General features: G+C 38.6%; 1 protein-coding gene across 1 annotated transcript; it reads left to right on the top strand.

The window, feature by feature from the left end:
* Positions 1–4,895: 4,895 nt before the first annotated feature.
* LOC115022006 (histamine H3 receptor-like) lies at positions 4,896–10,055 on the top strand. The gene is made up of 3 exons (XM_029452786.1): positions 4,896–5,055; positions 5,584–5,750; positions 8,710–10,055. Exons 1-3 carry the CDS (start codon positions 4,902–4,904, stop codon positions 9,460–9,462), a joined length of 1,074 nt encoding a protein of 357 aa, XP_029308646.1. The 5' UTR covers positions 4,896–4,901; the 3' UTR covers positions 9,463–10,055.

The raw sequence follows: 10,055 nt of genomic DNA, 5'->3' as shown, positions 1-10,055 counted from the left end.
GTCTCTCAAAACTAATAGGTGGTTCAGACAGATGTCAATCAAGCATAGTTGGTACATGCCCACTCCTGTATGTAAATCATGCGTATAGAGCCTTTAAGATCTACTGTATGGCGTTGTAATTTATACCTTCGATGGATATAAATGACGTAAATAATCCTCTTTTTTATGTTTTCGGATGTAATCTTTGAATGAGCCCCAGCGGATCATCAGGGTAAGCTTATTCTTACAGGGGTATTGTCAATAACACGGATAGACGTTAAGACACTAAATATTTTGTATTCGTGAGGTTATTCAATAGTATTCTGAAATAATTGCGTTACTGCTTTGATACTGCAGGATAGATGTGACCACTATTTTGTGATAGATTGCATCTGGTTATTTATCTGCTTACCGTTAGCAAGGAAATTAAAGTAAACAAAAATTTTTAAAGGCATTCTTGATTGGTTTTGTTTTTCATCACAATAACTTTTGAAATTTATTAAAAATAGATGGAAGCAAGCGGAAGCAGCAAGTCTTCCCAAAGCACCTCAGTGGACACACAATGGACTGTGTGCAACATGGTGGAAGTGAATGTTTAAAATGAATATAAAATCTACATTATATTTGCCATTCTAAAACAGCTAAAAACATGTTCAATACAACAATTTCTTTGTTCCCCTAAATGTGGTGCATTTGGTTATTTAACATATAAAACTTCCATTAATACTTAGACAGTTCTTACAGTAATATTTACTGCACAGTGATGTTTACCATAATGACCTACTCAAAACTTTAAATATTGATTTGAGGGTGGGGTACAGTGATACATGGATTACCCAGTTTGGATCTCATTAAATGAAATATTTAACAAGTCAGAAATACGTCATGATGAGGCACACCCACTGCATATCAATGAGCTTCTGTGGATCTGGAGCATAAGGTAAATTCCAGCACTCTTCATCTCGCACCAGCTCTGCCAAACTGACAGTGAGGCTGTGAAGCCTTCCAACTATGAGTTCAGCTCTTTCGTTAATGATTAGCATTTATTATATAAATTGTGACAGCTCAGATGTGATGTGGAGACTAAGACTACCAAGGGATGTTTCTGTTCTGTTCAAATGGCAATTAGTCTATACCCTGCCTGTTCAACAGTTGTTATATGCAAAGTGTGCTTTTCCCTACAAAATGTTACCATATTATACCAAGCATCATAAGTGCATCGCTCCTGATCATGATGCAAAATGACGTTATGAGATTTTAAGAGGCTTGATGGACCAAATACTAAAATTGTATTATCAAAATGATCCAAATTCAAATCTAATAGACAACCTGGAATCATGCATTTACAGTGGAAATTAGAATTATTCAAATAAACTACAGTCAGCTAGTTAAGCTCATAAACAGTATGTGAATCAAAACTGTAAGTCCGACCCTGCTCAACATCCATTGCTAAAGGTAGACTTCTAGTTTTGGTATGTTTTTTTTTTTTAAAGTTGTTTTCCCATCAGCCAAAATAGGTCTTCAAACTGAGCACAGTGTTCAAGAAAATCCACGAGATAACGCACTTCACAAAACGCTGTTTGGACACCTGATGAATTACGCATCTGCCATCAATGCCTAAGGTAAAGCCTTCCCGTAATGAGATCACTTCTCCGAGCAAATTATAGTTTTTGTTATCGCACATTGTATGTAACGTCAGATTATGATTTTAAAGTAATTCCAGCCACTGACACGATCTGTATAGTATGATGAATTGAAAACAGTGCAGTTCCTGGTTACTTAGTCAACAAATTCAGTATTTATCAGAGATTGCCATACAGTAAGCATGGTTGATAAATAATCCATTTGAAGTCTGTTTTGTAGCTTTGTTTTTCACCTGTCTTGCCTGACTTGAAGGTCATTTCACCCTCTCTCTCTGACGAGGACCAACATTGAAAAAAGGCATTTAATTTTAGTGGGTTTTTAATCTCAATCATTGTATTTGATTATTTGTTTGGATGTCAGGACTGGGTGTTTGCAGTCTTTAGTATTATCAAATATATATGTATTTCTAAGGCTAATCAATAATATATTATTGGTTTACAATATCATATATAGACATAAACTAGTATGCAGTAGATTTTAATATGTATCATACAATACAGTATCTACCTAGGTTTTACTAATTTGTAACATATTGTACATAGAATGATGAATATAGTCTTGGCAGAACTGCTTCCACTGAGGTTGAAAAGGAGAATCAGGATGTGCACTGTACATGTTAACGCTTAACTGAAGTTGTGATTACTGTGGATAGGCATACTGTTACAGTATGTTAGCATCAGTACTCCAGCCCAGCATCCAAACACAAACACTTGAGTACTAGAGTAATGGAGAGCCACAGCAGGGCATAGTATAATCAGCAACACTAGAGCCTCTGTGTACCCTCTGTGGCACTGCTGTGTTTCTGAGTGCCCTCCATTTTCAGATGAGTCGCCCCACTTGGATTTCCAAATCCAGCGGCAATGTACCTATCAAATTCATTGCTTCCCTGACACACTTTCCCTGAATTCTGTTGAATATGTATGCAGTAGTTTATAAGTGTTTTACAAAGGCAAATCTTAATTATATTAGAATAAATACACCATGGGCTGTGTAGATTCCCAATATTTCACCGTACCACTCAGTATGGTTTCAAGATCACCTCAAGCATGACCTTTGGAGTAATGATCTACTATTAATGTTGGGTTGGTTGAGACACCTGCATGATCTTTGTATTATGGCATGTATTATTTATTTTTAGTCTGGTAGAGGCAAATAAAATCAAGAGCAATATTAATGTCAGTGTTTTAATGATCATGAAGAGTTTTTGTGTGACTCTGACTCTGGAAAGCAATAGTATAGTACTGGTGTAAATCTCTATGTGCATTGGTTTCCATAACGGCACAGGGTGAGTTTCCATCCATTGAGCCTTCGTTGTTTGTTAAGACCACTGAAAAAATAATTTGATAAGCCCTTTAACAACCATTACCAAATGAAGAAGTGTTCTAACATTTGCCTTTAATAAAACCCATTTTCTGTACATTGATTTTCCATCAGCCATCATCACTAACACAACATCCTGTCTATACATTGTAACGAATTTCTCACATGATAAAGCACTGAATCATGTATCTTTTGTCAGAACGAACAATAAAGATTGCCAATCACCTAATAAAGAGAATCTGAAAGAGCAGTTGTGGTCAAATTTCTAAAAAGCAGATTGCACTTTAATTGGGCTTATTGTAAACCAGACTGGTGGATCTGCTTTGAAACGCCTACACTTGCTGTATGCCTTTGCCTGAACTGGTTCCTCTGTTGCAACTGTGACATGACTAACTCTGAGATATTGTGGTGGCTCCATTTGTGAGAAAATAACAGTAATTCAAGCTGGGCTCCGTCAGTCACTTCTACTGTTCTCTAGTGTTTCTCATTTCTCTTGGACCACAGCTGGGGGACTGAAAGGATAGTATCAGAATGCAAATAAAGCCTACAGCTTCTTCCACCATGTGCTACTGGGAGGTTATACACGCCCAACTTTCTAAATGGGTACATGAAATATACACATATTCCCACATACTAGAGGTTTTTGTGGTGCCATAGGCAAGCGTGATAAATATTTAATTACGACTGGTAAAACTGTTAATCTCACAAGGCGTGTTGATGAGAGTTTCAGTAAGAGACTCCTGGTACGTGTGCCTCCCCCTCGCTGTTGCTGGCTTGCACAGTTTTTCATGTCAGTCAGATTGAAGGTACTGGCAAAATATAACATTTATTTTTGGGAATAAATGTCTCTGTTGACCTTGAAAATGACAACTTTGATGAACAGACAGACAATGGAAGATGCACAGATATGCCAATGAAGCCAAAATAAAATAAAAGTCTGCACATATTTCATTGTTTATAACTGGAAGGTAATGCCCTTCATACCCTGTACAGTGCGGGATGAGATAAGGGTCATCACAGTTGACTTTATCATGCCTTCAGCACTTGTCCATATTCATGTTCTGTAGTATATCCTTGACACCCACATAATGCTCATTTCAGGCAACAACCAAAATGGCCAGGTTGCTTGAGTGGTGGTGTACATGCAATCTAATTGTGTGTGTCTGAGAATATAATATGAGGTTTCTAGGAATGGATATTGGCAGGGAAGAAATTGACTGGGGACTAATAATCATGTGGATTTACTCTGCTGATTCACAGCATGGAGGGAAATAAATATAGACATTGACTATTTGACTTCAGCCTAATTACTTTAAAGTGCCATAACCAGTTTTACACATTATAAAGATATCAGGTTTCAAACATCAGCTTCCAAAACCTCTTTCTATCGCACTGTTTCTTTGATATGACAGGTAACTGCATTAGTGAAGAGAACGACACTTTCTATGGTGTTTCTATTGTATAAATCTTCATGCCAATTCATAATACTATACAGATCGTGTCAGTGGCTGGAATTACTTTAAAATCATAATCTGACATTACATACGATGTGTAATAACAAAAACTATCATTTTCTCGGAGAAGTAATCTCATTACAGGAAGGCTTTACCTTACTTTAAGGCATTGATGGCAGATGCGTAATTCACCAGGTCTCCAAACAGCGTTTTGTGAAGTGCGTTGTGCGCTCTCTCGTGGATTTTCTTGAACAATGTGCTCAGTTTGAAGAGGAAATCGTAGCTTTTAGAGCATACATGGGGGTGTTGGATGCAGTGTACACTCGCCTGGCACCTGTTGCTGACTTATTATTATTATCAGCGCTGGTCTATTGAGGATTTAACGACAGCAGCGTCCACCATCATATCAGGACTATGGTGGAACAAACTGATTTTAACTCCAGTCGCGACTATTTTGACAACACCTCAACGAGAGTCCAGACCAGCTTCGTGTTTTCAGGACCCATGTTTGTAATTTTAATGGTGATGATGGTGACTTTGGTCGTTGTAATAGTGTTGGGTAACGCACTGGTCATTTTGGCTTTTAAAGTGGACAAGAGTTTAAGGACACAATGTAATTACTACTTCCTGAATTTGGCAATATCAGATTTTCTTGTAGGTAAGTCAAACCGTGTAGTGTTTTTTAAAAACCCTGGATATAGGGTTTAAGTTGAATGCAAACGACGAATGTGCTTTTCCTGTCATATTTCCATTTCCATGCGCTTTGACATATAAAGCATGCGGATATATGACAGGTGAAGCTTTGACATTCTCAAATTGATGCTCCTGTGTATGCCTGTCAACCTTCCTGTACTCTAGATGCGTACTAATGAGTAGCTGAGTAGGTCTACATTCATAAATTAGCCAGCTGCTAATTAGTTCAATTGATGGCATCAACAATACATATATTTGCAGTGCTTGAAACATTTGTATTTATTTTGCTTTCTTTCCTTCCTTATTTGGCAATGACATTTCTTAATTGTTGTACACAAGCAATCATTTTATAATCGTACCTTCCTTCCTTCTTTAAAGTTAGGTAAACATGTATTTTATGGTCAAACTTATACTGTAATACTTTACTGCAGCCAACTTATTTAGCATTTATGAATGCACATAACTTTCAAATGATTTCCAATGTTTTCTGTAGGGGCATTCTGCATCCCAGTCTACATGCCTTACATCCTCACAGGCAGGTGGACACTGGGCCAGGGACTGTGCAAGCTGTGGCTGGTCATGGACTACCTCCTTTGTTCTGCGTCTGTCTTCAACATTGTCCTCATCAGCTACGACCGCTTCCTGTCAGTCACCAGAGCAGTGAGTCGAATATCCTGTGCCTCACATCGGTATTGCACACAGCCATCAATGGGAATTTAGGATTATGACTCATAGCACACTAACCTGTCATATTTGTAAAACTATCTGAAATGATGTCATAACGGTAAACCTGATTTATTTTTTGAGCGAATTCTAAACTTGCTCAGAATCATTTCCCCTCTCGGTTTCCACTGAGACAGAAATAAACAATTTTGTATTTGATTAAAGGGTTTAAAGTGTAATGTTAAATGTTGAGGAGCCCGTTCCTTTTTAGCTATATAAATGTTTACTGCTTGTGGTCTGTGGCTTAATTTCTGACTGGTGAGTCTCCCAGGTCATTGGTAGGGGCAGTGCCACCTCATTCTCCCAAAAGTGCCCATCTGCAGAGGTTAATCATTCCTGACCCATTCAGGCCCAGTGCCACCACTAATTATAGCCCTTCCCCATGATGAAGATAAAAAAAAGTCACATTTCGACTTTGGGAAAGACTAGGCTTTAGAAAACATGCAGGAATTCAATAGTCTAACATTCTATAACTTAATTTAAAGGCACAATGAGAAGGATTTTCCTAAAAAGCAAAAAGGTAGTGATTCATACAAAGATAATCCTTCTCAACCATTCTCCATAATTCAGGAAGCAGCGCACTAAGTAAGGCAGAAAAGATCTTATTAAAGGTATATTATGCAGCATATTCCTAAAAACAATGTATAGACTATAGATGAAATCCCTCTCAATCGTCAATTATGAACCACTCGAAGTGTGTGGCGGTGTCTGTATCGGCAGAGATTCTGCCCTCTACCTGTATTTTCTCTTTTTTATTTTTTATTTAGTTGTGTTTAGGATCTTTCTGGGCATCAACCTCTATACAAATGTAGCGACCAGATGCCAGATTGTAAGTATGCATCCAAGAGGAAGCTATGAAAATGGCACATTGCCAAGAAAATGCAAATATAGCAGGCGAAATACCAAACGGACAAAAAGCTTGTTCCAAAACGAGACTGAATCTGGGCTGAGTTTTCACTCGCTGGCGAGCACCGTAACTCTCGTTGAGCTGGGGAGGAAGGGCCAACATCCAATGTCATGTTTACAAACTGCAATCGACAAATCCTACTTATTGTGCCTTAAAATACTTTTAATTTACACTTTAGCAAGTTCAAATAGTTGAATTTATGTCCGTGCAACTATGTTCTACTGCTTTCACTTTCTGAAATACATTGGTACAGCATCAGTCATGTCCATTTTCTATTTTCTGCCCTTCTTGGCACGCATCTTTCTAAACATTTTTAAACCTCTGCAGCTTTTAGGCCCATTGAACCTCTCGTTGGGGCTTGTCTGTGCATTAGTTGACTGACTCCATACTATGCACGTGTGTGTTAACTCGAAGGTGGGATGAGGCTTGGCATAGGGCACAAAGAGAGTGTTATGTTGCCTTTCACAAGCAAACACTTAACATCAGAGCAATGAATACAAATAACACCAGAGAGAGAGAGCCTCTTCTTTAATTAGCTAGCTTTGATCATAGCGATCCTCCTCCGTGCCATGGTCCTTCCAACCTGGAGAGATCAATCACAGCAGAAACAGGCCATTGGCTGCCAAGCAGCCTTTTCCTAAAAGCATTTCTCTCTGAACATTGAAAGACAAAGGATCATCAACAGCCACAGGACAAAGTTTGTCTTTTGAAATAAAAGATGGAATCAGATTAGATGCATATATTAGACCGAACAAAATGCTAACTGCACAGCATTAGACAAAATCTTATTTTAATTATGATTATGATTAAAGTGAGCTAAGATTAACCCCTAGAAGCTCTCAGGAGGAATCTAACAATTTAAAAAGATGTGCAACATGTCAGATTGGATTTATGAGCATACCTGATCCTTGTCCATTGAGTGCAACATCGCCACATGAAGCAGGGGCAAGAATTACTGTATACCAATTAATTTATACAAACATAAGTGGAACCATTTTCCATCTTCTTTGAAGAGGAGCTGCAGATCATGTTTTGTCATTCAGAACAGGGGCATAAATTCAGAGCAGCTGGAGAGGGTGTAAAGTACGCTGCCCGCTGAACAAGAATGTGAACAGGGACATAGGATGTGACACTAATTGAGACAAGTGGTCATGAGAGGTGCGCCATTGACTTAGCACTATTTCATACACTTTTCTGCAGTGCATGATGTCAGGATGTTGGAAAGTTCATATGTTCCATTTCTCCACCAAAATGTTATGTTATTTCCCAAGAAGATAATGATGTATCTGTCAAAAGATATGTTTCAATGTTATTAGCTTGATAATTATATTGCACAATTCTCAGTTGTGGGCTCATCAGTCTCCCCGGGTTTTCAGGTTTTCACTGCTTTAATGGATGTTTTAAGTAGACATTTAGGGTACTTGTACTCTTCTTGATTACTTCTACTTTCTGCTACCGAAGCAAATGTTGTGCTTTTTACTCCACTTAATTTATTTGACAGCAATTACAGCACTATTTTGCAGATACATATTTTGCATAAAAAACATGGCTCAGCTTATAAAATATGATGCATTGTTAGAGACTATACTACATAACAGTTTGTAACAATTCCTGTATTTTAGCTCCATCCCAACCTGCTGCAACTTTAAAATGATGCTTACACATGAACGCATCACGAATGACAATCCCATTTTAGAACAAATGATTATATTACACTAACAGAGGTCATTCTGCCTGCATTATATTTTTACATTTAAAACATTTAAGTAATATTTTGCTGGATGTTTAGTTGTAAATGTACTTTTTTACACTGTGTTTTTGCTCTTTGCTGTTACGGTTAAAGAAGTGTACTTTACGAGAATACATTGTAATTTTGACCCTATTTATACAATAATGGTAGAATGCAGAAAATACACATACAATTGTGTGAGCCCACACTGACAATATCACTCATAATATTGATGTGATTTCTGCTTATATTTACTCTAGGTAAGTTACCGTGCCAGACAGGGCATGACTCATCAAACCATAATCAGGATGATTGCTGTCTGGGTGCTAGCCTTTGTCCTGTATGGCCCAGCTATCATATTCTGGGAGCTGGTGGTGGGCAGAAGCCGCGTGCCAAAGGATGAGTGCTTTGCGGAGTTCTATTACTCTTGGTACTTCCTGCTGAGTGCCTCCATGCTGGAGTTTTTTTCCCCTTTCATCTCTGTGGCTTTCTTCAACCTCAGCATTTACCTCAGTATTCGCAGGAGGAGGCTCCACAGCAGGGAGGCCCAGCTCCACCTTCAACTGGGCAAAACCGCCTCTGCCCAGGGAAAAGGTACCTCCCTGTCCCAAAACCCGGGGGTTGGGGTGAAACTGGCTGTAAGAGGTACTATCCACTCCCAGACCGGCTCTCCCAGTTTGGGTAAACTAGATCCGTCAACCAGCAGGGCTGCCCACCCTAGCCGTCTGTCCAGGGATAAGAAAATTGCTAAGTCCCTGGCCATCATAGTGTGTGTGTTTGCCATCTGCTGGGCACCGTACACCCTACTGATGATCATCCGTGCTGCCTGCAGAGGGCGGTGCATCCAGCATCACTGGTACGAGGTCACCTTCTGGCTCCTGTGGCTCAACGCTGCTATTAACCCATTCCTGTATCCGCTTTGCCACAGTAGCTTCCGCAGGGCCTTTAGCAGGATTCTCTGCCCAAGGCGACATACTACTCCCCTATCATCTGTCCTTCGTGCTGGCCAGTGACAAGCTTATACCCACGGAAGGATGGGGATGAACAATGTGCCAAAACTATGGATGGCAATATTCAAAATCAAACCCATAAATTACACAGTTTCAGCAGATGAAGATAAACTGTGAATCATAGTTTGTCACATAGATCATAATTATTGACTGTCAATTGTGCATTTCAGTGTTTGGATGTATAAGGTTGGTACTGTACAGTATGATGTTATTTACAGTTTTCACATCTAAGGTATGTATAAACATCCATCACAAGCATGAAAGTAATTCTCCTGTCTGAATATACCAACGAAAGTGTGGTGATCATTTAGTACAGTTTTCACATGTAAAGAAAAGTTATGGATTTTGATATTTGTTTTGATTGATTTCCATACAGGCTGGATATCATTTAATCAATTATGTTGTCTCTTTGTTTTGCAGCTTGTACCTTGAATTTATGTTATTATATGATTATATTATATTTATCATATTATATTGAGGATTTATGCTCAGAAAAAGTGTTGTCTTCACTGTGACATCCTTGCTTCAGCTAAAGTAAAACAGATCACTATCACCCTCTGCTGTTTACTTGATATTATTAGAGAAGTACTGTGACA

The sequence above is a fragment of the Cottoperca gobio genome, chromosome 17 (assembly GCF_900634415.1).
Source record: "Cottoperca gobio chromosome 17, fCotGob3.1, whole genome shotgun sequence".
NCBI lineage: Eukaryota > Metazoa > Chordata > Actinopteri > Perciformes > Bovichtidae > Cottoperca > Cottoperca gobio.
The sequence above is the reverse complement of the archived record's forward strand: the minus strand, read 5'-3'. Positions and strand labels throughout refer to the sequence as shown.